At 39.9% G+C, this 27096-nt stretch overlaps 1 protein-coding gene and 1 long non-coding RNA gene across 5 annotated transcripts in view; one reads left to right on the top strand and one right to left on the bottom strand.

Moving 5' to 3' along the window:
• Positions 1 to 7716, bottom strand: part of LOC125695446 (uncharacterized) — a 19210-nt gene extending 11494 nt beyond the window's left edge. The window contains exons 1-2 of the long non-coding RNA XR_007377956.1: positions 7633 to 7716; positions 6766 to 6895 (exon numbers count right to left, since the gene is read on the bottom strand). This is a non-coding gene — a long non-coding RNA (uncharacterized LOC125695446). The remainder of the gene's footprint in view (positions 1 to 6765; positions 6896 to 7632) is intronic.
• On the top strand, positions 7203 to 27096 carry NAPEPLD (N-acyl phosphatidylethanolamine phospholipase D). 4 transcript variants are annotated; one of them, XM_048949749.1, is made up of 5 exons: positions 7203 to 7460; positions 18178 to 18484; positions 22386 to 23032; positions 23991 to 24105; positions 25949 to 27095. In XM_048949749.1, the coding sequence occupies exons 1-5, from the start codon at positions 7255 to 7257 to the stop codon at positions 26075 to 26077; spliced, it is 1404 nt and encodes a 467-aa protein (XP_048805706.1). In that variant the 5' UTR covers positions 7203 to 7254; the 3' UTR covers positions 26078 to 27095. The 4 variants fall into 4 exon arrangements, with proteins under 4 accessions (XP_048805706.1, XP_048805715.1, XP_048805724.1 ...); XM_048949758.1 differs by lacking the exon at positions 7203 to 7460 and adding an exon at positions 7468 to 7667 and having other exon boundaries at positions 25949 to 27096; XM_048949767.1 differs by lacking the exon at positions 7203 to 7460 and adding an exon at positions 7853 to 7977 and having other exon boundaries at positions 25949 to 27092.

The raw sequence follows: 27096 nt of genomic DNA, 5'->3' as shown, positions 1-27096 counted from the left end.
GTCAGAGGTACTAAATTGGCTCTAAGCTCAAAAAAAGAGAGAGGGCATATTCAAGTTGCTCCAATCCTAGGCTCCTGGAATGAATATGTCACTATTAGCAGGAAATAAACATCTGTAAACCTCCAAAACAGAGTGACTGTAAGACTTACAGGTATTATATTCAAATACGAGAAAGAAGAGGGTTCTAGTGCTCCACAGCTTTATAGGTAGCTCCTACAAATCATGTAGAATAAACAGCTGAATTGACCTGTCTCACTCTGAAGATCAGCTCATTCCCTTAGCCCTCTTTGGAAATCATGAGAGCAATCTATTTAGGACACCGCTGGTGAAAGCTCAGGCCTATGCACTCTTCAGGCACCTTCCTTGGTCAGTCTAAATATTTCTTCTGCAGTCTATGTATTTCTTCTGCAGATGTATGCAGTCTGGAATACCCCCACCAGCACATTTTCACCATGAAGCATGTCAGAGTATATGCTTCCACAGACCCGTACTGTGTCTCCTTCCTTTCCTACATATCTCTGTTCTGTCCCTCCCCAAACACTTCGTAGCACTTCCAGTGCACTTACCCCCTCATTTTGCAGTCTGGCCAGGCTAAGCTTGGCAGGATGTATTTTCCTCCCAAATCACAGAGGACTGTCTACAGGCCAAAGAGTACTGCCAAAGAGTTACACTCACAGCCATTGAAGGCAGCCGGACCATCTCAAGGACCCATGCCCCTCACTCCTTTCCTGATGAGGGTGTGGGATGACAAATATCTTTATTTACCACTAGTAAATAGAAGCACAGAACTAAGGCCAGGTATTTCTTAGAGCCACACATCAAAAACTAAGAAACAAACAAATAACTAAACAAAATCCCTGCAAAGACATAAGTGACATGAGAATAAGGTTCATTAAATGTACAGTGATCTGATCATATCAGAAATCCATCTAGAGGGTATAGTTAAGATCTTAGCAATTACTGACATTCACATTCAAGCCATGGTACTATATGTAAAAAATATTCCCTGATGTAAAAGACAGATACAAGCTCAATCCATTACAGCATGAGTCTAAAATGAATGCCAGAAGGGCACCTTCCAGTAATGCATTTAGACACTAAAAACAGTTTGTTGTCATCTTGCCTACAGTGAAAGCAGTACAGTGATCTAGGATTTCAAATTCACAATTGAAAGTGAAGTCACTCATAAAAACGTAACCATGCAAGGAGCTAATATATATATTCTTAATGTTTCTTTTTTTTTACCTCCCTTTTTCATGCCAAATGTATTTCTTCCTATTTATTAAACCTGTTGATATATCCTACTCTAGTTACAAATTCAGTCATAAAAGGGCAAGGATTGTTCTTCATGCTTAGTGCCACTGAAAAAAGAATGCAAAACTGACCAGGCCTTTTAGAACCCTGCAATTGAATTTCCTAAATGAATTTTAATCACAGTTATTTCACAAAACGTTATGCAATGTTACAATTTATTACAGGTACTAACCATAACAGAATTAACTCCTAGTGCTGCATGTTTGCAATGAAGTTTCCAAGCTTCGCTGATTTTAGAAACAAATGCAATAGTTTTAATTTCCTCTAAGATACAAGGTTAAATTTTAAATCAGGCATTATCTAGGGCAAGATGTGTTCCAGTAAAATGGGGCAAGACTTCAATCCATTTCTGGATTTGCCTGGATGCCTACCTGTGCTACCTGCTGTAGGGAACCTGCTTTGGCAGGGGGGTCGGACTCGATGATCTCTGGAGGTCCCTTCCAACCCCTACAATTCTGTGATTCTGTTTTATAGAGTTTGAATACAAATCAAAACATCTACAAGGCCCGCTTATTGTTAGACATGCTGATAGGAAACAAAATGTTCTGGAAAAGTCAGGTGAGAAGAGTCAGGAGGAATGAACTGGGATTTTCCCTCTCATAAATCAGCAGCAAATCTGCTTGACCAAAGGTAACCAATACACATTGGTTTTCCTCATTCTGAACAAGATAACGTGGCAGTATTAGACTTCCTCACCTTACAGAGGTTAAGGGAATGACAGATTAATACAAGATAAAGCTTGTGTTTCTCTTCCCCAAAGATCTTTAGACCTTCACCTCTGATCCTATGTGAGATTTTCCTACAGTCTCATCATTGATTTCTGAGCTTCCAGATAAGGTGCATATAAACATGTCTGAATTCCAGGTAGCCTCTGAATCCATACTGCCACTATATACAGTCTCTTTTGCGTCATACATACATAGCTCTGTTCTCTACCTTCCATTGTATTACATCCTTAAGGAGGTATGGAAAGATTTCAGAAGTATCTGTTCTACTTCTCTGAGCTCCTCATTTCTCTGGACTGGTTCCTCAAAACCTCACACTTCCCACTGGAGCCAGGTGTGGCAGTTGTGAGGCAGTGGTCTTCATCCACTGCGTGAAGAAACTGTCAGGAGAGGAAAGAACAAGGGCAGTGCACAGACCTGAGAGCTGCTCTTTGAGGTGGAGGTCTATGTGGCTGTGCTCCAGCAGTACTGAGTTCAGGGAGCCCTAGTTCTCTCTGATACTGGTTGGCACTACTCCTGAGATACAAGGTTAAGTTGCAAAATCAGGTATTGTCTAAGGCTAGATGTGTTCCAGTAAACAGGGCATGGACCTTGAATTCAGTTGCATTATCACTAGGAATTATTAAATCACTACCAAGGTTTAACAACCTGCATTTTTGCTCGTGCCAACACTCTCCCATATAGTGCCCAATCACAGCTGAGGCATTAGAGGGGTGAGGGAACACTGGGCAGCAAATGAAGCCACCTGCTCTTCTGGGCTACGAAAATATATGCACTGTACAATTTGGCTTCGAGGCTGAAGAATGCTCCTGGACCATTACTAGTACAGATGCAACCTAAATGTCTCTGTTATGGTCCCAGTTATTGTCTTCCTCCACTCATAGTTTGGCAGCCCTGCCTGTGGCAGAGGGGTTGGAGCTTGATGATCCTTAAGGTACCTCCCAACTCAAGCCATTCCATGATTCTATCCTACCTTCTAAGTAGAAAGTAAAGATACTAGCTTGTCATTAGAGAGTATTTCACTTAATATTTAGAAGCGTGGTGGTTTTCTGGTTTTGATTTTTTTTCAGTAGTTCTCTAAATTCCTTCTCTGTAGTCTCCCAAGTGGTCAGCTTCTTTCCCATGCAAGAAGTTTGGATCTGTAACAGTAACCATGACATTTACAGTTACTTCGTTAAGTACTGTATATTGGTTCTGCATCAATTTTGTGACTGTCAATTTAAAGCTACCATTTAAACTATAACAGGCTCTTTTGCCAGGTCTGTATCCACTGATCATTCTTGAGCCATTTTTCTTTCTAGTTCCCGGAACATCCTTCAGCCATAAGGCTTCTGATATATGGAGTAACTCAGAAAGATTTTCTAAAACACATCTTGGAGCTCAGTGAGAATGTTAGCTTAACTATTTTTTAAAGGGCTATGCCCAGATTGGAGAAATATTTTATGTTTAGGTGTGTTTTAATTAAATGTTACTGTAAAGCACTCACTGTCTTTGTGTATATGCATTAGCTGGCAGTGCACTCCTCTTTCACAGGATAACTTATCATCCAACGTGTTCTAAAACTGCTTGCCTCTGCCTGCACCTTGCGAAATATCTTTTCTTTTTTGACTTCTCTCCAAAACAACACGGGTACCATGAGAATGGTTTCCTCCCCACATTATAATTAGAAGGGCTAGGTTAAATCTTTCCATTTTATCCCAGCATGCGACAGTTTTACCAGAGAGAATTTTACTAACCTAGCAGACTTCCTTTTGGTGCAACATTTATATGCCAGTAAGAAATTTAGTAGAGACACCATCAGAGTGGTGAAAAATGTCTTTGCTGGGATAGTTTATTTCACTGAGAGATCCAGCTCAGACTGCTCCAGTGAGTGTGCTCTCCGATGCTACAAGCTGCATCTGCGCTGTCAAAGAAAATGTTGCCTAGTTTATAGTGAGCCTAAGTCTAACAGGGTTTGATGATACTGATACTCTAATGTTAACAAGAGATGACAGAATATGTTTAATTTTACTATCTTGGAGGATTTTCACAATCAAGATAAGACAGCTCATGTACAAAGCTATAAAAATGTCTCATTGTAAGAATTTTGTTTTTTTTTTCCTTCTTTAGATTGTGCTTCAGTTACTGACCAAGACAGTAGGTACCTTCCTCTGACACAGCTTATGTCAACTAACTAAACTACACTTTGTGAATAAGATATTAATTCTACACTTCCAAGTTCTAAACAAAATATTGATAAATTTCTGCTGCATTGAAAGTGAAACTCTTCATCGAGAGAAGATTTATAGTCAAGTGAGTTGAGCTGTCTTGCTCATGATTAATTCATGCTTTATCTCCAAGGGAAATACACCACTGTGGATACAATTCATGAAATACCAACTGCATGATTCTAATTAAGATACAGGTTGTTGTATTAAGCAGTTTAAGCTATGTTAAGGAATATCTCCTTCCAAATGGTTACTGAAATGATATACCATAAAAACTTCCTCTATAAAATAGGATTCTATTTCAGCTGTTAAATTTCACTGTGAGAAAATAAAATACACGACCCAGTAATAATCTGTTTGATTGATATTCCTCAGTATCTGTGCCTCTCCGCAGTATAAAGCGGCTTCCCAATCCATTTATAGCAGATATATATAGGGCCAGTCTGAACAGCACAATTACCAGAAATGTGTGCCACTGGAGAAAATAAAATTATTACAGACTAGATGTAACGAAAAACTCGTACCTCATTCACAGATGCCTGGAACCTCCCCATCTGTTAGTTACTTCTAGCCCCCAACTTCTGCAGAATCTGAACATCAGTCCTCTAAGCACATTAGCATGTCTGTGGTATTTTACAAGTCAGACAGATCTCTGCTCTGGGTTTGCACAACTTGTTGAGCACAGATGTCCCATTGGGACTTTTCCTTGGTTTAAGTGCATTTGTGCACATAAGACATTGAGAGATCAAAACATACCAAAGCAGCAGGACCAGACTGAGATCTTAGATGGCTCGTGGGAGTAGTGAAACAGGAAATTAATTTAAAATTCTGGTTCTGCTGAGAAACACCTCTCAACTTTAATTTTCTCATGTTGTGCAGACTGGTGTGGCAGAGTAGGTAACACACATTCAATACAGACTTCTGGCTGTGCCAGAACATACTTGAACAAGTGTATAATTCTTCACTAGAAAAAGAGGCGTTTCCCTTTCAAATTAAACACTGTGAACACTGTGTGTTGAATAGACACCAGTTGTCTTTACTTACAGCCTCCAAATGCTGACATCTGTATTTGCAGTATAGACAAAACACGATCAAGCACAGCCTTACTCCTTCAGTATGGCTTATGTAGCACTGGTGACATAGAAACAACTTCCAAATGACACGTGCATGCAGCTTTGCCTACAGGGAGACATTCAGCTGACCTTCAGGATAAGCATCCCAAATCCATTACTGTTGGCAATCAGATACTACCGGTCTGGAGGCGCTTGCCTGCTGGATTGCACAAATTGCTATGCATAGGCTTTAATTATTCCTAACCTAACAGGCATTGATTGTAGCTATAAAGAGCAGCTTTATCATCTAACTCATGTAGTCAGCCTTAGATTCTATAAAGCCAGAGTAGAAATAAGTTAAATCCATATACATTTATGTTGAATGAAGTGTGAGTACAAATCAAAACATCTACAAAGCCTGCTTATCTTTAGACATACTGATTGGAGATGAAATGATCAGGAAAAGTCAGTTGAGAGGAGTCAGGAGGAATGAACTGGGATTTTCCCTCTCATAAATCAGCAGCAAATCTGCTTGACCAAAGGTAGCAAATACACATTGGTTTTCCTCATTCTGAACAAGATAATGTGGCAGTATTAGCTTTCTTTACTTTACAAAGGTTAAGGGAATGATAGATTAATAATAAGAAAAGTAAGACTTGCATTTCCATAGAATCATAGAATGGTTTGGGTTGGAAGGGACCTTTAAGATCTTGCAGTTCCAACCCCCTGCTATAGGCAGGGACACCTCCCTCTAGACCAGATTGCTCACAGTCCCATCCAGTCTGGCCTTCAGTGCTTCCAGGGAGGGGGCATTCACAGCTTTTCTGAGAACCTGTTCCAGTGTCTCACCGCTCTCACAGTGAAGAATTACTTCCTAATATCTAGCCTAAATCTGCCCTCTTGCAGTTCAAAGCAATTTCCTCTTATTCTGTCACTACCAGCCCTTATAAAAAGTCCCTCCCTGGCTTTTCTGTAGGTTCCCTTCAGGTACTGGAAGGCCATTTAGCCTTTCCCTCAGTCCCCTCTGGGCCTTTGCTGCTCTAGAATGAAAAACCCCAGTTCTTTCAGCCCATCCGCACAGGGGAGGTGCACCAGCCTTCTGATGATTTTTGTGGCCCTCTTCTGGACCTGCTCCAACAACTCCATGATTTTCTTGTGTTGGTGGCCCCAGAACTGGATGCAATACTGCAGGTGATGTCTCATAAGAGCACAGCAGAGTGGCACTACTCTGTATCTGTGCTTCCCCCAAGATCTTTAGACCTTCACTTCTGATCCTACGTGAGATTTCCCAACAATCTCATTACTGATTCCTGAGCTTCCAGATAAGGTGCATATAAATGTGTCTGAACTCCAGATAGCCTCTGAATCCACACTGCTACTACATGCAGTATCACACACGCATAACTTTGTTCTCTACCTTCCATCGTCTTACATCCTTAAGGAGGTATGGAAAGAATTTAAAAGTACCTGTTCTACTTCTGTGAGCTTCTCATTTCTCCAGACTGATTCCTCAGAACCCCTTGCTTCCTTCCGGATGAGGACTGCCCACAGGGGCTTGGCAGTGGACTAAACTCACTGTGTGAGGAGTTTTAATTTCCTAATAGCAAAGGAAAGAACCAGGATAATGCAGGCATGTGAGAGCCGCTCTGTGCGAGGAGGGTCCCCGTTCCAGCGGTGCGGGATTGAGTGAGCACAGTTTAACTTTGGCAGCGGTGGCCAGGCTCCCAGTTCCTGAGAGAACCAACTTTAGCAAAGTTTTCGCTACGACACCGGTGAGTTAGAGCCCGCACAGACTCCCAGACAGGGAACGTTTACGAACTATCGGGATCAACCACAGGTCTTGGCCGGCTCCCAGCCCGACGCCGCCCGCCTCAGGCGCCGGGCCCCGCCGCCATCTTGTTATCAGCGCCGTACACTGCCGGGCGGGGGCGGCCGCGCACGCGGGGCCGCTGCGGCATGGTGCGGGGCAGGGCGCTGTGGAGCTGCTGCCTGCAGCTTGGCGCGCTGCCCTCAGCGGTGTGCTGCGCGGGCGGGAAGCCGCAGCCGTTCGACAGCTCCTGCTGGAGAGCCGCGGAACCGCCGCGGAGGGGGTGGAGCGGCACCATGGAGGAGGAGGAGGAGGGAGAAGAGGACGGGACCGCTCAGGGGCAGCGGCCCAGGAGGTGAGCGGCGCGCCGGGCTGACGGCCGCTGCCCCGCGCCTTCCTGTGGGCAGGGAGGGCTCTGCGGGCGGGACCGAGCGGAGCCGGCGCTCCGGGAGCCGTGCGGAGGGAGCACCTGCGCGCCCCCCTGCCTCCACAGCCCGGCCGGGATCCGAGCGGTCGCAGCGACGCACCTGCTGCCGGGAAGGCGCGGCGGCACCGGCCGACGGTCCGGTATCGGGGTCCCGCCGGGTGGGGAGGGAGCGGGGCAGGGCCAGACCGGACGGCCGCTTTGGCGAAGTTGGGCGTGGGGGGAGGGTCCCCGGGCCGCAGCCCTGCCGCCGGTCGCGCTGCGGTGTCTGCCGGCGCGGGGTCGGGCTGAAGATGGGTCACCCCGGCTGGAGCTGCAGGCTCTGCCCCGTCCCGCCGCGGGGTTGCGGACCGCGTTCGCCCCGAGGAAAGTGACGCGGAAGAAGAAGTCCTACTTCATCCCCGCCGCCCCCGTGGCCGTGCTCGGGTTTACCGTGAGCGCTCGGGAGGTAACGCTGCAGCATTGCTCCCGGAGCGACGCGTTATGTAACCTCCCGGCTAACGCGCTCCGAGGAACTGACGCCTCGGCGGCCGCTCCCGTGGAAAGGGACGCACGGACGGCGTTCCTCCTGTGCTGTGTGATGCAGACGTGAAGTGGTAGATATTAATAGAGTAATCTAATATAATTAGTTCAGTCAAATAATCTGAATGATCGGCAGTTATCTCTAGTAAGGGCTTAGGCAAAGTATTTCTTGAACATCTTGGCTGCATGCGGTTGTGTCCGTGTTAGACTTCAGCTGAAGAGACTGTGATTTATTTTCACTTACTAAGTAAGTCACGTACCATAGCGAGTCTGAAGCAAGTTCTCAGCCTCTCATTTGAAGTACAGTTTGCATTTAGGACTTTCCTTTTTATTTTTCAAATGGCTCCAAAGAAAGTGACATCAAAAATTAAAGGTCAGGAAAGGAAAATAATTAATTTCATCACTTTTCTGACAGAAGGCTTTTAAAAATGGCCATGGATTTTTCTTCACAGTAGCTACTTTACAAGTTAATGAGGTAGAAAGAGTGATTAATTTTACAGATATGAACCACAAACCACAAATAAGATAAATCCCATGCTGCTTTGAGAATCGTTGCAGCAATTGCTTGAGAAATGCCTGATATGGTCTGAAAATGGAATCCCTGTCACGAGAAGATAATGGCCGGACTGAGAAGCCCACTCTGATGTAGGCAGTGTGGTGATGAGGAGGAAGTTAGGGTTGGAAGTGAAACTGGTACAAATAGCAGCGAATGGGGCTTTGGCTCGGTTCAAATTGAAAGAGATCTGTGGCCTTTTGTAGAGGAAGCGTTCCGGTATTGTTATTTTCTTCCCTTGTATAGGCTAAGTGGATTTGAGGAGTTAGCTCAGCAGCAACCTACTGTTTCCTTAACTTCTATGATCCCTAGATTGCAACAGAACTGCTTTAGGGGTTTCTTTTTCTTCTGTAAATGAGAAAGCACATGTTTTGTCTGCGATGAAGAAAATGCTAATGCTGTCATATTAATTAGTGCCTTTATGTATAACACATGCAGTGAAATTATTTTTTCCTTTTGGTCACATCTGTAAATCTGTTCCTGATATCAGTTTAATTTTTTGATCAATTGCTGTATGTTTGTAGGTTGTAGTCACGATTCTCATTCTAACACGCTCAGAGCACAATTGCAGTAAATCACTTGGCCATCTAGCCTCTATGTGCAGCTTGAATGAAAGGGATTTTTCTATATGGCAGACGTACATGGTTTGAATATTCTTAGAAAACCTTGGAGTTGAGTCATATTATTTGTTGCTTGCATGTAATATATTAGTGCATATATTAGCAGCTATATAAAGGAGGTGTAACATGGATTTAGATAGCCTATAACTGCATCGAAATGGATAGCTCTCACGGAGTTGTTCAGGAAAGAGAACTGGATGTTACCAAGTGACACCATGAGGACACTTGGCTGCAGTCCTCTGGTGTCCCCGTTGTGAGAAATAAGGTTTGGTGTGGTGTTGTGCGAGGGAGTGGTCAGGTGGTGAGGAATTAGGCTGTGTGAATTGAGAGATTTTTCTTGGGTAAGCCCTGCTAGCGCAGTTAGTGCTGGTGGAACTGTCTGCTGAGCAAGGTTTGTTGTAAGGTGTCGATTTTTCATTGCATACAATGTTTGGAAGTAGTTTAATTTGTTTACGCTGAAGGCTCCCATGCTGTGGGCTGGTTTTTGAAGGAAGTTTTCAGTGCGGTTCAGCTATTTCTGATGATGAAATTGTGGCAATAATGAGTTGTTTGTGAGCATCTATTTAGGCTTGTTAAAATGAAACACTTTGTCTCCTGAAAACTCCTACGTATTTAGAATGGTGCCTTGAGAATTAGTAGATGGCTCACATTTATGTTGGAGATGTGCTTTGCCTCCTTCAGAGGGGGAAAACAAACAAACAGCCTTAACATGAATGCTTTTGTTATTGACTAACAACAGAAGCACTTCGGATTTCTTTGAGAGTACTTGGAGAGGCCTCCGGACCTGTGGTTGTAGGGATAGAGAAAAAGGCTGTTTGTATATGGGGGAAAAGGGTGATGCCTTGGGATGTTCCCAGTTTCCTTCTGTATTTGTGTTATTCTGTATCTAGTGTTCTACTACTTATCATTCAGAAATTCTGTGTTTGGGAAGACTGATCACCTCATAGCTAAACTCTTGTGAAAGGTGGTCTTTGAACAGCTGCATTCAAGAAAAACGTTTTTTCAGTAAAGAAAAGCTTTATTTTCCTTTCATTAAATGATGTGAAGATTATTTATTTGAATTTCAACACATCTAAGGTCAAGTGTTATAGTTTTGGCAAATCCATATGGCTAAGGGGAATGTGTATGTACATAGAAAGAGAGAGAAAGGATGTTATTTGGATAAGCAGAAATTGAACATATGATGAAATCCAAGTGTGAAAGTAGATTAGAAAAGAATTTAGGGAAATATTTTTATATTACATAGAAATCACATTGGATACTGTGTGCTTAGACTCTGAACCAAAGAGTGGGAATTAAGTGAACCTGCATTTAAATATGTATATAAACAAAAATGTGTGTCTGTTGACTTAGCAATGAAAACTTGTTTAATGCTTAGGCATTGCTGCACTTCCTGGCTAACTGAGGCTTTGCAGGATTAAAAGGATTATTTTGATTGTGAGCCTAGAGAAAGTTTGCGTAGTAGTTTGTTCCTTACTGGCATGGAGAGAGAGAAGGAAGAAAGAAAATTAAAAGGCTTTGTAAATGAGGTGGAGATAGCGACTGGGGAGCTGCAGACATAAAAATGCCAGCGCTGAATTGAAATGAACTGCTTCAGGTCCTGCTTTGCCATGTGGGTCCTATGGATGAAGGTGTTGGCAAGGCTTCTGTGCACTTCTATGGAACAGTTCTTACCTGTCTTTCTTTCTACCATAGTATGTTCAAATAGAGCCTTAGTCTCATTAAGTGTGTCAGTGTGGTGTTGTTTTGTTTTAGTCATATCTAATTGACATAGGGTGTTAGGCAGGGAGCCCTCTGCCCTCAGGACAGAGTACAAGCCTTTAAAACTTCATTGTAGTTGAGAAAAACCTGTGCTAACAGCACAGCATCAGCATCACATAATGGCTTAAAATACTAAACCCGATCTGTGTTGTCTGTTAATGCATCTGAGAGGCTAAAGCGTGTTTGCAAATACTGAACTTTAAAGTTGGATCATTTCTTCTAACTGTAAGCTTCGTGCTGGAAGGGTTTGTGTCTGTGATTAATTGTGTTCACATCAGCAGACCAGCTAATGAAGAGCTCGTCCACAAGGCATTTATGCAGAGCTGATGCCAGAACACAGAGCTGGCTCTGGATCCTGTGACTGGATGGGTACAGTGAAAGGTTTGCTCTTTTAGAACAGCTTCATTAGAATTCCTTGCAACTGTGAGCAGCTGTCCGTGGAGATTATCCTTGCTGCTGGAGTCCAAAGGTTATCTGTACTCAGCTGTGTGCATGGGCTGTCTTCTGGTATTTTTCTGTTGACTTTAAAAATCATCTGTATTTGAGTCACCATCCAGTGGTTGTCTTGCATGCCGTACAGCAGCCATACTGCATGAACTTTGCTTTCTGTGTGTGGTCAGCTGGAGGCCTGCGTAGCACAGCAGGCAAGAAAATTTTAATTACAGCTCCAGAATGTGCATCCCCCATTCCTCCTGATGCATTAAGTAGAAATAGAAAATGGGTTGTTTAGAAAGAGAGCGTACAGTAAAACACTTCACAATGAAGGGAGAATTGAGTCCTGCTTTCCTTCTGCCTTCCCCAGGAACAGCATGGAACAGTGCTGCTTTTACACTGAATCTTAACAATGGTCCCATATGTGTCCAACCCACAGCTTTATGTTTTTGTTGCCCTCTACTTTTCTGTGTCTTTCTCTCTCTCTCTCTCTCTCTCTCTCTCTCTCTCTCTCTCTATGTATGTTTTAATACTTACATACATTAACTATATTCTGTATTTTATATGTTGTCTAAGACAGTTCCTTTTCACTCATTGTGGTCCAGGCGAGCCTAAAAGCTGGACAGTCATGGTAGACTGAGTTTTTAAATGTGATAGCCATATGCCTGTTCTTGGAAACAGAGATGCAAAAGATGAGGCTAGAGAAGGAAATGAATAGTTTTAATAGGCATGTGTAGGTAAAGACACTGGAGGCTGGGTCTGTCTTCTCAGTTCATATGCATGGTTCCTATAGGCAACTACTATCATGTAGCATCATAAACTGTAGAGAATACAGAATTTTGCTGCAACATATGTAATGCTAAATACAAGGCATAAATGTGTCGGGGGCTGTAAAACCCTGTCCTTATTGGATAGGGACAGTCAGCCAGCTGGGGCACCTGAATGGCAAAGGGATGGTTGCTGTGAGTTATCCCAGTTCCAGGAAGAGGCAGCTTCATGCAGTTTGTGCAAGTCCAGAGCTGATCACAGCACTGAGAAATAGCTGGCTCCAGGTACTGCTGGTGGATCTGACTAATGCCTGTTTGCATTTGTATCTGAGGGCACAGGAGGATGTAGCTGATAGCACCTGTAATCATTGTGAATAACTTCCTGTTGGCTTGGCACCCTTCCCTGCCTGAGCCAGTTTGTTGCTGTAAATCCTGGAGTGTTTATACAGTGATCTGCGTGGAAATGAGGGCTTCTGCAGGGGACGGGATGGCAAGGAGTGACTGTCTGCTGTATCAGCTCCTAGGGGGGTTCACCATATGCACACATGTTCGTTTGTTTTTTTGCAAGCTAGAGGAGTACTGAGGATGTAGGTAGGTTGGCTGGCAGTGATGGCTGCTGAGGCAATACAGCTGTTGTAAGTTGCATCGCATTTGCTTTATTGGTAATTAATTTTTTTTTCTCAGTAATGACTAAATAAAGCTTTGGTCCTCACATCTGTATTCATCCTAGTTCTTAGAGGTTTTCATAGGGAGGGCTATTTCTGCTTTTGTTATTAACTCAGTTATTTGTCTTTTTGTAATATCACACAAAATCATGATAGTCAGGATACTTGCAGGTGATTCATAAAAGCAGGGAAGGAACAGCTAGCAGCTTACACCTGTGCATGCTAGAAGGGAAGAAGGCTGTGGTAGCATGGCTTTGGGGGAGGATTGTGGTTAGTTTGAAAATAACCCGGGGAACAGGATGTCCCACAGAATCTCTAGCTGGCTCTTAAAATATCAAATAGTTTGAATAAAACTTCTGCAGTGCTTGTTCTTGCTTGCAACTTTTTACTGGAAATCTCAAATAATAAAAGTATTCATAGATCAGCTAGTTGCAAGATTGAAATCTTCTTTATGTGAAGTCTTAAGACCAAGAGCATCTGGTATAACTGCTGTTGCAACTGGCCTGGACAGCCTGAAGTACTTAACAATAAAGGTTTAAAGGCATTCAGAATTTTCCAGTCTCAAACTGTTCATTAATTAATGCAGACAATTTCAGACTTAAAGGAAAAATAAAAGCACAGCCAGAACTTAGCTGGCAGTGACTTGATATTTTAGCGAGCAGAAGGCTTTTTTTTTTTTTTTTAAACTGGTGTTCTGCATAGTGTTTGCAAATGCCTCTTAGCTGAAATCCTTTTTTCAGTTGCAAGTCAAAAGCGTGCTTTTTGCAGCCATGAAACATGTATATTGAAAAGCATTTTCTGAGTTGTGTAGCCATACACAGCTCGCAGAAAGTTCTCACTTTGATAAGACTGTAGTGGTATGATAAAAGCACAAACCAACTCAGTTTGCTGAGTACCATGCACTGTCCCTTTTAGGTAACGCACAGTGCAGCCCAATTCTGGGTGTGATCTATATAGAAAGATGGCAGTTAGAAATGCACAAAGATTGATTCTTCAAAAACAGATTAGTAGAGATATTTGAAAAGCTGGGGAATGTTTGCAAGGTAAGAATGATGTTTTGTTGGATTCCAGTAAACCATAGTTTCTTAGTAACTCTTTCTTTTCCTTTGTGGCTTATGAATTTGTTAAATAAGGGCCACTTTGCTGTGTGAAAAAGGATGAATTTGTTCCAGCAGCCTTCACAGTTAGCGTGTCAGTGCACACATAGTACCTTGTCAGGTACTGAGCAGTGACTGATGGAGAAGGCTGGCTGGAAGAGGTGGAGACCTGTGCAGTAGTTTGTGCGTGTGACTCTTAAATCTCTACAGAGAGTATTTAAAAATAAAAGTTTTAATGACAGTGCTTCTTGTAACTTCAGTGAATCCTGCTTTCAAACTTCTTTTGGAACAAAACTGAGCAACTATTAGAATGTTTACATAAGCTGTTAATGGTTTTCCTAAATATAGAAAAGGCTTAAAGCCAAAATATTTCTACTCAAGCTTTCAGTTATAAAAGCAATGCTAAAATAAACAATTGACACCAAATCTACTGTCATAAAAGCTTTATCTTTTTTTTTTTTTTTTTTTCTTCTCTTCTCTAGGATTAAGCCTGTTTATCAGAATGTAAGACCTGATTTTCCTTGCCATGTCCTGCCCCATCTACAACTTCTTTGCTTTGTGGGTTCACAAGGGCCCCTTAGCGTTTGCTGCTGGAAAACCAGTTGTGTGAGCTTTGCGTTTTGATTCATGTTATGTTTCATCCTATTCACCCAAAAGGGTTGTTCCCCTCTGTCTGGGGTACCTTCTGGCACTATGGGTTTGGCATGACTCATGGGCTCATACCCTAGTTTGTATGTGATGATGTGTTTCCTTTTCTGAGTGAAGCTAAAGTGAAGCATCCCTGCGTGTGGAGGTCATAGAAGCACAGAATCATAGAACAGTTTGTGTTGGAAGGGACCTTAAATACCATGTAGTTCCAGCCTGCTCTGGTGGGCAGGGTTGCCACCCACTGGGTCAGGTAGTTGTGAATGGTCATGTTTCTTCCTGTCTGAAACCAATGTGCCAATCCCTTTACCCTTTTTTGTGGTAAGTCACCTCATCCTGAAGGATGATTTCCATATGTTAAGAAATCAGTTCAGTACTTCTAAGTAAGAGCTTTCCTCTTCCCTTGAAAGCATGAAAAATAAAGATTTCACATAGAATTTTACATGATCAAATACTCACTAAGGGCACAACCCCTTCCTCCTGCTTCCTTCTGCTCCCACAGCTCCAATCCAGTTTGATTTTGTAGTACCTCTGTCCTCATAATTTGGTTGGCAATACAGTGCTTAAATTCTTTGAAGCTATTTGCCAAACCATTATTTTTCTTGGAGAAGAATTCATAAAAGCTGGCTGAAATATCAGCTCATTTCTGACTGCTTAATTTCTAGCATTTAAAATATAACTTCAGAATCTCTTTGTTGTTAGAGGCTTTCTTTTGTAAAAAAAAAAAAAGGTAAGAGTCTCTTTAAGCTAATGACTGGTTGAGTTTCATTTTAAGCTGATAGTTGAAACATACGAGCTTTCTAGAAATGAGTCTACATTTTTAATAAGAAAAGTCAGAGTTCTTCTGCTGCATTCCTTGAATATTCTTGGAAGCGTTTTACCAGTTTAGGTGAAACAGAAGTGATCTGGTGAGGCTGAAAATTCAAAAGAATCTGTGGTTCATCAGGAATACTTTGTGAGTTAATAGCTGGTAGATTTGTCCTCATGCATCTAGAAGAGTTTGAAGTATTCTGTGAGCACTGATGTCTTTTCTCCCTTCAGTTGCCAATGGAATACTAATGAAAGTAATGTATGTGCATCATGTGGAAAATATCTTGGCAGACATATACCTGCAGTGCCTTAAATGCTTTGGCATTTTCTTTGTTTAATCAGCATAGTTGATCCTTCCTTCCCCTGGAGGCTTATTCTTTCAGAATAAGATCAAAGGTTTTATTAAAAAAAAGTAAGCAAAAGCAGAATTCACCTATTTCAGAGATGAATGAATAGATAAACAAAAGTTTGAAAATAAAACCTTAGGCTCTTTGCTCTCTAATATGAAGTGTCTTATAGGAATAATAATTACAGTAGTCATATATATTTAAAAATTAGACTCCAAGATGTTAACAAAAGAATTTCCTGGAATGAAGTATCTACCTGATTAAACTTCTGTGGGTTGTTTTCACCACGTGTTGTGGAAGAGTAGATGTCTTATGCTGAGCCTGGGTGCTTTGCTAAATTAATAAGTTGACTGGGCACTGGAAATGCTCTTTGAAGAGTGGCACAAAAAGCCTCCCAAGTTAAAGCAATAGTTAAGTTAATAATAATTAGTTAAAGTTAATGTATCCAGTACAGTTTCCTCATATATTCCTTTTAGCTGTTTGTGCATCTTACCTCTTATATCTGTTTAAAATGGCATAGAGAAAGTTGGATGGGTGTTGAAACGAAGGCTGATTCCAGCAGATGTTTTATGGAACAGAGAAGACAGCTTGGGAGCATCAGTGATTACAGCTTATACTGTGACACAGACGTGATATACTATTGCTAAATAGAAAACACATAATAAAGTGGTTTCAGTAAAACTACAGGGAAACCAGAATAAAAAGCAGATTAGTTAGAGTGTGGTTATGAGCAGGAGTGTTACTTCTCAGAAATGTGATCAGGAATGTTGTCTGAACGTCGATTGAACCATTGTTGTGCATTCACAACTGGCACCTCACCTGCTGTTTTGCAGTTGATCCCTGCTGAAGTAGCAGGGCAGAGCTCTGCGTTTGAAGTTGGCGCTTCACAAGGAAATGTATTTGAGTTTAATTTGATGATGCTTCTTATCAGTTAGCAAAAACCAGGCTGAAATATCGCAGTAACAGTCTATTTTTTTCTGTAATTATGAACTTAAGAGGGATGCAGTGAGTCCTGCCTATTCAACTACTTAAAAAAATACCACATTTAAGGAGTAATTTTTGAGAAAACCATCTGCTGTATTTACTTCTGTTCTCTAAAAGCTTTTTTGAGTGGAGCGACTTTGGTACATCTGGCTGGTGCTTCACATATGAGTATACCTGCTGAAGCCTGAAAAGCTGAGTTAATGAATTGTTAGGCAGTCTAAAATGTGTACTGGAGAAAATTTTCCACAGAACAGACTTCACAATTTCTAATTAAAACTTGAAAACTTCCAACATGTAGGCAGCATATCACACTGTCTGTCCATTACCAGTCATCTTCTACTTCTTAACAGATAGAATTTGTAAGCACTTGAAAGGAGATAACTTTTTAAAAATAGCAACCTGTTTTTTAAGCATTATCAGGATACTGAAATGTTGACATTAAATACAGAAATGGAAGCATTTGGCTTTGACTGAATTCCTTTTAAAGTAAAATCCGAATACTTGTTTTCTCCACCTTGGACATACAGAGGTCAGTGGAACTCTGTACTCCTAAGCTCTCCAACAGTGCAGTGCAGTCTGGAATAAGAGCTTCTGATTGACAGTATGAAAGTTTTTAAGAAATGCCCCATATGTATGGCTTCAGAAAAATAGTCTTTTCTCTGTTATTTCCTCACTTCTTTTTTTTTCCTCTTCATTTCACAGTGGGATTAAGAACAGGCATTGCAGACATAATTTGTGATATTCCAAGCTTCTGTGGCCTTTCATATGTCAGTTCAGTCAAATTTTTGTGAAACTTGTTTTTGAAGCAGTTAATCTTGCTGTTACTCCACTGAAGTTTACCTTTGTTTTGGACAAGATAGGACCAAATAACTCTTGGGTTGGTTTTTTTTTGGTTTTTTTTTTTGTTTTTTTTTTTGGTTTTTTTTTGCATGCATGTGTGTGCATGTGTTGACACATCTTGTAGTCAGAAGCAGTGTCATTAGTGCTACATGAGGCTGCTGCTCTTGCTACACAGCAGTCGCTATGTGGGCAAGTCCTAAGGTGCTCTGTAGTTCCAGTGTCTCTTGGACGTGCTTGAAGGATCACATTACATCAGGCACTAAATGTCAGAAGTGTCAGGAGGGACTTAACTATTCTTCCCACATGTGAATTAAGGACCCTTCCCCCAGCTCTTGCAGTGGGTAGATAATAGCACTTGTATCCCAACCGGTGCATACCAGGGAGTAAAATTCTGCCTGAACTACAAAGAGATCTGATGTCAACTTGCCACGGCATGTTTCTGATGTCTTTTGTGTAATAGCAACAGTTTAAGAAGCTTATTTTGTTGAGAAAAATACAGTAGATCACAAAATGGGTAGGCTTGTTTCCAGTGTATGAGAACATTCAGTCTTACAAACATTGACGTTACTCCAGAAAAATATTGATTAATTTAAAATGTATTTCAGTTCTCAAAAAAATATGGATAAGAAAACAGAAGAGCCTGCTCCATCTGCATCCAGCCAGTACCCAAAGGAAGCAGTGAGGAAACATCACAACTCAGATCGAGGATCCAGGGGCAGTGACTCTTCCAGAGCCTCCAGGAAAAGCTTCAGGCTGGACTACAGGCTAGAAGAAGATGTAACGAAATCAAAGAGAGGCAAAGATGGGAGATTTATCAACCCATGGCCAACATGGAAGTCACCAACCTTGCCCAATGTTTTGAAATGGTGCCTCATGGAAAAAGATAACAGCAATGTGCCATCTTCGAAACAGGTAAGCGCTTACATGTTCCCTGCTTGTGATTTAGATTGTTTTTTCCCTCTACTGTAACATCTGAAGCAGGACAATTTCTAACTAACCCATTGGACAACTTCAGGATATTCCTCGTTGGTGTTGTTTTTCTGATTTTGTAATTGCTTTCTTTATACTTTTCAATAGGAGGGATAATCCTTCTTGCTTCTGCAAGATTTTGCCTTTCAATTAGTTTCTCAACCTTTGATTTAGTTAGTTCAATTTATGTTTATGAAAACAACAAAAATAACCTGACTCAATCATAAACTACATAAACAAGTATACTATTTCCATTTTAATGGGTGTTGCCTTATGAATCATACAATAAAACATCATTCTTATTAGACAAAGCAGCTGTGGCATGTATCATTACAAATTTTTTTTTCAGACTACCATTAAATATATATATATATATTTAATATACTTAATAATTCCTTTCTTTTACTTATGGAAGTGCTTGCAAACTTATGTTTCTGTTTCAGTAAACCAAGAGGAAAAAAAAATGCATATATTAAAACTAGCAGGAAGAAGTATTTATACTGAAATATTAAAGGTACAGGGCCAGTTTACTGGGAAACATCGTTATTTGTTCTTTGTGCATTGCTTCTGTCAGATGTGGTGTATACGGAAAGCCTTAAAAAGCATAGGCTGGAGAAGCAACCTCTGAGAGATGCTTCATTGCCATGAAGAGTACAGGGTACTGGAAAGCCACTGGTTATCTCTGTGGCCACAACACTGTTAAGGTTCACAGGGTTACTTCTTTGTGTATTTTCTAATGTGTTTTCTCAACCTACCGAAAAGCTGTGCAAAAGAGTGCACAACTAGGGAAAGTATTTTTGAACCAACAGGAGTTAGCAATGCTTTTAAGCATCTAGGAATCAGACATAAGCTATAAATCTCACGGGCAGTGTTTAGCAAGTAGCTTACATTTTTTGTTTGTTTTCTTATGTGAATTACCTGTGAAAGAAGTTATCTGATCAGGTTTCTGACTGGGAATTTGTGTTACTTATTAACACAACCCTGAGAAAATTTGAGATTTCTTTAAGGTTATGTGGCACAGAGCATATTTAAGGGAGAAATAATCCTGGATGTAACTGTTCTACAGTAATAATAATTCAATTTCAGAAAAAAGCATAACAAACCTATTTTGGTCTTGGGGTCCCCTCCAGTGATTTACTCTTTTAAGAATGGTATCCTGCCTCTATACATTATCTGTATTAACAGCAGTTGTCTGGGTGTGTTGAGCTTTAGTCACTTTTATGTACAATTCACAAGTTGGCTGGTTTCAGTTGGCTTTGACTGCTGCCCTGTTCTGTATGTGTGCAGTAGCTGTAGTCATTGCTTCAGCTCTTGTCAGCACAAGTAAGAAACCTCATCAGTGATTGAGCTACCAAGAAGGCAGTGCTCAGGTTTACTACCAAGTGCAGAATGCACAGCTTTGATGGCAGTGGAGACCTGCAGTGCTTCTCTTTAATTTACTGGTTATCCCTGCAATAAAGGATGATTACAAAGAAATCTGCACTGTTCCAGTTGTAAAGCTCACTTGTTCTCTCTGACCCAGCTGGGATTAATTTTGGACTAATTTTATTGCTTTGCATCTGAAATTGTTGGATTAAGTAACTCTAATTATTTAGTAGCTTGGTGAAATGCATCAGAAAAACCCAGATAGGGATCAATGAAATGTACTCTTTAGGTCCTCAGCCGTTTTGATGTTTGTTCCAGCTACATTTGTTCCACACCTAAATCAAGCTGTAAAGCTCTTCTGAGCTAGTTTAAAATTCAAACTAGGTGCTCCATACTTTATTTAACACTGCTAGATAACAAAGCCCTTAGAAGAGATCCTGCTCCAGTTTCCAGCTTTTAGCATGTTTGGTGCCTCCTGTACTGAGCAGGTTCAATTTATCTGTACCAAATGCATTGCATATGTTTTTAAAAAGTAATAATCCAGGTACTTCACTGTTGAAAAGCTGTGTATTATAATCGTGCTTTCTTGACAAGCCTCTAGCATTATCCCAGAATCAATATACTTTTTGTATGTTTATTGCAGCCTTTATTAAATTTTTTTTTTTTTTTTTTTTTTTACTTTTTCCCAATGCCATTGAAGTGTCTTTTAAGTATTTTGGTTTTGGATTAACAATATAAGTTGTTCTTATTTCTGTAAAATCCAGTGGTATTCCAGTATGTGCTAAGCACCAAAAATCCTGAGCTAATTAGCTAGTCTTACTGAGACCAGTCATGTGTTTCTCCTTGTATGCATTAGGAAGGAAGGAGAAACTTGGGCTGGGGAGTATGACACAATGAAAGAAGACACTGTAGAAAACACTGTGAACGAGCAATAAAGACAGGATGGTATTAAGCACATCTGCCTCTGCTGGTAGCTGACTTGAAATTGATGCTATATTTTAAAATTCTGTTATAATTCTTGTAACATTGCTGTTTCTGGTTGCTTTGATAGAGAACAAAATGTGCTGTAGCAGGATAAAGGTTCTATAAGATTATGTATTTTGTTTGTTATCCCGTTGCACAAGTTTTAAGAATTTCATATGAAGTATGCTGCTAGTAGAGCCTGTGGTTTAGTTTGTTCTTATGATTTGAGAAGTGCTTACTTTTACTACCTGCCTCCTTCCCTTCTAGTTGAAGATGGCCCTGAGAGGAGGAATTGGGTCTTGTAACTGAGTCTCATCTTGGTTTGTTCAGAATGAAAGTGAAAAAAAATTATGTGCAGGCAGCTCCTTGCTTAGTAAAATACTGCCAGGCATTACCAGTACTAGCCAGAAAATTGGTTGATATAAATACTGAAGGCGATACGTAGAATGACTTCACTTTTACTCATCTGATGGGAAAGCCAAGTAGTGAAACTAGTCTCACCTCCAGTGCAAAATAGTTTGTAGTCCAACTTTAAAAACAAGTACCTAAAAGGAATGTTTTCCATAACAGTGCACTTACTGACATAAATTGTGTTACAAGAATTGTTGCATTTCATACCTGACTTTAATTTCCTTGACATAAACTGATGTATTGGCTTAACCACATCTAATTTCATGAGTTGACCTAATTCCTGTTCTTGAGACTTATGCTGCTTCTGTGTACTTAGAAAAAAATGTTTTTATTTCTTTCTTAGAGAATCAATGGCTTTTCTCAGTCTAATAATCATACTTTGTTCATTCTTGTATGAGTTAATTGACTGTACTGCACCAGCCATTCAGCTTTGGAGAAGGTTATCTGTACAGTAACTTAGTACATGTCTCTTTCCTGAAGGCGGTAGTGAAACTTTTCAGTAAACATGTCTCGTCCATTAGCTCTCAGAAAAGCAATTTCATGAATATTTAATCTTGCCGTAAGATTTCAGTATCTTCATCCCAACATATGCCCTCCAAATCAATAAATATTGCAGAGAAAGTAACTTCCCTGAAGCTCTCAAAACTGTTTTAGCAAAGAAAACCCTGGGCTCCTGAACTGTCACAGCATCAGCTGGGCTTTTAAGGGAGCAGGAGCTTAGCTCTGGATAAGCTATCTGATAGTGTTAATCTAATGCTAGAGACAGAGGGCAACAACCATCACAGGGAGAATCTAACCAGGAACCAGAAGTGCTGGGACATCAGTATCAGCATCAGCAGGTTTCTTAGCCTTTCTTGAACTCTCTTCTCTTGAGAAAGGGAAGTGAAAATGTGACCAAATAAAAGATTAATGTAGGAGGAACTTGCTGGGAAAAGCACCATTAAAAAGACATCTGTATTGCAGTTCTTAAAAATAAAAGTTGCCTAAAAATATAAACAAATCACAAGTCTTGACTGAAATGATTTGTGCCTTGTATGAAGTTTTTGTTTCACAGCCAAGTATGTTCTGATATGTCTCATGCATATTTTGCTCTTTTTCCTGGTAGGAACTTGACAAAGAGCTTCCAGTGTTAAAACCATACTTTGTTCAAAACCCAGAACTTGTTGGAAAAACAGGAACTGGTATGCGAGTCACGTGGTTGGGACATGCCTCAGTTATGGTGGAAATGGATGAACTGGTATTTCTTACTGACCCCATCTTCAGCCAGCGGGCTTCTCCTGTGCAGCTGATGGGCCCCAAGCGCTTCCGACCACCTCCGTGCACGGTTGACCAGCTCCCCAAAATAGATGCTGTTGTCATCAGCCACACTCACTACGACCATTTGGACTACAACTCTGTAAAAAGTCTAAACGAACGCTTTGGCAGTGAGCTGCGCTGGTTTGTGCCTCTAGGGCTCTTAGACTGGATGCAGAGATGTGGTTGTGAGAATGTGATTGAACTGAATTGGTGGGAAGAGAACTGCGTCCCTGGTCACGATGCGGTGACTTTTGTCTTTACCCCTTCTCAACACTGGTGCAAAAGGACTGTGACAGATGACAACAAGGTTCTGTGGGGCAGCTGGTCTGTCTTGGGACCTTGGAATAGATTTTTCTTTGCAGGAGACACCGGATACTGTGTTGCTTTTGAACAGATAGGTAAAAGATTTGGACCTTTCGATCTTGCAGCCATCCCCATTGGAGCTTATGAGCCAAGGTATGACAATCTAATGTTTTGGTCAAAATAGGCAAAAGAGACAAATTGCCCATTTTTCTTAGTTTTGTCATTCAGCAACCAGAAGGTGGAACTGAAATGTCTAGTTTATTTGCCTGCGTATTTGCATTTCTCAGAGGTTTTATTCTTCAGTCTTAAGTATAGCAAGGATGAATTGGCTGAGTTCCATGAAAAATGTTGAGTCAAAATCTGAAATTACTTGGTGGCTTTTTCTCTTAAATAGCATTTCTCTATCCATGTCATTTAGGTGCATACAGGTTGCATTTTTCCCTTGCTGAAGTCCTTATGCTGCTTTTGCAGTTTATCTGGAAACAAAGATGAATCCTTTCTAGTGTGTGAAAGCCCTATTTGTTCAGGAATCTGTATCCTATTTACCCTGGGGTATCTAAATTTTTTAGATGGTAACATTCATATAATGCTGGAAGCAGAGCACGTGTAGTCTGAGAAAAGAAGATAAGAATCAGAACATGGTAAAAAAAAAAAAATATATATATATATATATATATAGCGTTTTATATATATTTATATAAATTTATATTTATATATATATAGTGTTTTTCAAAAATGCCTAGGTCCCCTTCTCTGTTTCCTCACCACTCCCTTTGGCTATCTTCTGAAGCGCATACTTTTATGGCATGAAATTAAGTGTAATTTAAATCTGTGATCTTAATGCCCCCAGGTATCAATAATATGTCCTTATGCTATTAAAATTATAGGTAAGAAAATAACTTTCTGGGGAGTAAAAATACATGAGCTGCTGTTTTGTGAGTATGTTGGTATTTTCTGGCCTGTTGATTTTGAGTGTTCTGCATATTCTTAAGACATATATAGTCTAACTTCTTGATTGGGCAAATGTATATTTTTAGATTCCTTGCAACTTACTCCATGAAGGTAAAGAAGAAGTCTGGTGACACAAAAAAATTACGTTGTGTTTTGGTAGGTGGTTTATGAAACATCAACATGTGGATCCTGAAGAAGCAGTAAGAATCCATATTGATGTTCAAGCGAAGAAGTCTGTAGCAATTCATTGGGGAACCTTTGCTTTAGCAAATGAGGTAAATTTAAGCACTACACATGAGCTCAGGTTTTCTAACTACACAATCATTAATGTTATTTCCTTCATGCAATTTAACCCATGTATCTATAAATGTATAATTAAAATGTAATATGAGTGAAAAATTGTTACTATATGTACTGTGCATCAAAACGATATGTAGTTTTTCATAACTAATGTGTAAAATAGTTGAGATTAATTTTAAAGTATAGATATTAAAACACCTGGAGATCTATTAGCATTATTTTTTAATGGTTCCTGTCAGACAGAGAAGCATACTGGGAATCTTATGCTATGCAGCATCTTTGAAGTCCCTTCTTTGTTGTTGAAGGTTTTAGATACACAGAAATTGTTACAACTATATTCCTTCTGGTTTAGAGAAAGTAAATATATTGGGTAGTAGAGTTCTCCAATTGAGCACCCTAATTAATTTATTTGCCTGCTTTCTATTTAGTGTAAAGTTAAAAAGCAAAACAATCAACACTGCAGTGGAAAACATGGGGCAGAGAAAAATTGAAGCAGACAAGAAAGTTAGTCTGTAATCTGGCATTTCAGTAACTTTCTCTTCTCTGAAGTTTGAACCTTCAAGTCATAGATTGATTCTTATGACAGATCCTTTCCTTCATCTTCATGTGTCCTTTCATCTGAAATCTGTGAAGAAAAACCAGTGCAGTTGAGAAACCTATGAGTCTTTGGTTCTGAACATTTCATATTGAAAATAAAGTAGATATGATAATGCACTAGCTGTCGTTATAGCATATTCAGACAGGAAAAAAAAAAATCAAATATCTTCTGAAGAAATAGTGTTTTATAGGCATTTAAATAGCTAGAATATATCCTGTAGAGTGAATAATAAACCTGATGTCTGACAGCTGAGGAATAGGGCAGACAGGGACATTCATTGCCAAGTTTACTTTTTTCTTTGCATACGTCTCTTGGAAGCCATAAGAATTGAGTGCCCTTAGTTCAGGATAGTTTTTATGCACCTTGTCAGTCTAGTAAATGCATTGAAGGCTATTTGTGATTCATGATTAAGTATCAGCTTCTTTTACTGGCAAAACGTGGGAAAACTTGGTTATCCGGAATTATTGCAGATTTCTGCCCTTGCTCTTGTATCACTTGTAGTAATTAGTTATCTGAATATTGTAACAGTGACTAAAAATGAAGTGAAAGGCAGGAAGTCTACATGTACTTGGAGGCACCTTGTCTGGTAGCTGTTTTTCACCTTTCTTTGCAACAGTTGCACTACTACTTCTTATAACTTTCTTCTGCTTCTGTTGACCAGGTTTACTTGACTCATAACATTTTCTATCCGAGATACTTTCAATGCTCTGTCATTAGTACTTAACAAAACAGATCGGTTACTTTGAAACACACAAAAATGGATTATTCTCCCTTAAGATGCCTTTTTAAAAACGTAACAAATGCTGAACGTTATATTTACTATATTGAAATGGCACTATTTTGTAAACATTAAAACTGACAACTTTGTTTTACTAATGTGAGAAAGCGCCATCTACTGCCTATTAGCATTTCCTTCTTTGTGTTAGGAATGACTGATGACTTTCTGCTTCTAAGAGATCTATTTACATTGGAAAGGACTGAATTTTGGGTGATAAGTTATGCTTTACTAGATACTGGATGAGTGTAAATCAGTATTCTAATTCTTTAAAAACTAAAAACAGAACAAACCATTTCAGTTCAATTTGACAAATGTATTCCCTTTCCTTTTCAGGTTATAGTTAATATGTAAAGCAGTCTTTTAGAGTGATGATACTCCCTTTTATTTTCTTGCCCACTAAATTTGGTAGTGATGTTTTTTCCTTGTATTGTTATTTTTCTAGTACTACTTGGATCCTCCAGTTAAACTGAACGAAGCTCTTGAAAGATACGGCTTGAAAAAAGAAGACTTCTTTGTCTTAAACCATGGAGAGTCACAGGACTTGAGTACAAACGATGGGTCTGAACAGTAAACCAGCAGCAATTCCTTGTAAGCCTTGTTTGATTTGAACGAGTATTTAATATTGCTAATGTTAATTTGATGTACTTACAGAGTTGATTGAGTTAATTGGATTTTTAGATTCCAGGTTTGTCATTTTCATAACTTAAGTCCTCATAGAAATTTCATTTTACTGTTGTTTTTGTTTTCATTTTTCAGTTATATTCATTTTATTAGTTTGTTTACAAATTTTGGGAGGTGATCCAAACACTGGTTAATATATGACATATTGTTTGGATATAACTTGCAGTTTCAACTCTTACCTGCACCAGTGATGAACATTTTTTGTTTGCTTTTTTTTTTTTTTTTTTTTTTTTAAACTCTTCATCTTGCCTCTAGCAGCAATAATACCTTCAGAACAGGACAGTCTCATAATTAATGGCTGATATTAATTATTCATTGTTATATCTCACTCGTTAATCATTGATTTTCAAATTATGTCCTGTTCCTCAGTAGCTTCACAACACGTTGTATGGGGCATCTCCCAATACATCTGTGTTATTAAAGCACAAGCACAGTCAAATCATTATTTTACTGTGTGCTGCTACATTTTCATTTACTGGGGAACCACAAAAGTTGAATTTTAAAACGATCTAAAGAAATGTGCCTTTAACAGGGAGAGAGAGCTTCAATACTGCAACATCCATGTGTAATGCTTAATGATGACCAGAGTATCTGTGCACTTTCATTGTTAATGTTTTTAAGTTAGGCCTGAACGTGTCTAAAATAATTTCCTTGTCAAATATTGTACATGAAATGGAAGAGTCCATTAGTGGCACTTGTCTTTGCATCAACTCAGCCAATTAAATACTTTTTCTTTTTTAAGTGAAAAGGGCTGTGGTAATTTTTCTTATAGCTTCCTTATAATCAAGTTGAATGAGAGACTACAAAACTACTTGGTATTGTAATACTTGGCTGAACGTATCTGTATCAAATTGCCATGCTCATTTAAAGAATTAAAGCCTACTGTTGCCAAAAACAAAAAGTAATAAT

Source organism: Lagopus muta, chromosome 1 (assembly GCF_023343835.1).
Source record: "Lagopus muta isolate bLagMut1 chromosome 1, bLagMut1 primary, whole genome shotgun sequence".
Classification (NCBI taxonomy): Eukaryota; Metazoa; Chordata; class Aves; order Galliformes; family Phasianidae; genus Lagopus; species Lagopus muta.
This window is presented reverse-complemented; position numbering and strand designations above follow the sequence as displayed.

Coding starts and splice junctions, on each gene's coding strand:
- NAPEPLD (XM_048949749.1), top strand. CDS start 7,255: ATGGTGCGGGGCAGGGCGCTGTGGAGCTGCTGCCTGCAGCTTGGCGCG. Junction 18,485..22,385: donor ATGTGCCATCTTCGAAACAG/GTAAGCGCTTAC, acceptor TTTTCCTGGTAG/GAACTTGACAAAGAGCTTCC. Junction 24,106..25,948: donor CCTTTGCTTTAGCAAATGAG/GTAAATTTAAGC, acceptor TTATTTTTCTAG/TACTACTTGGATCCTCCAGT.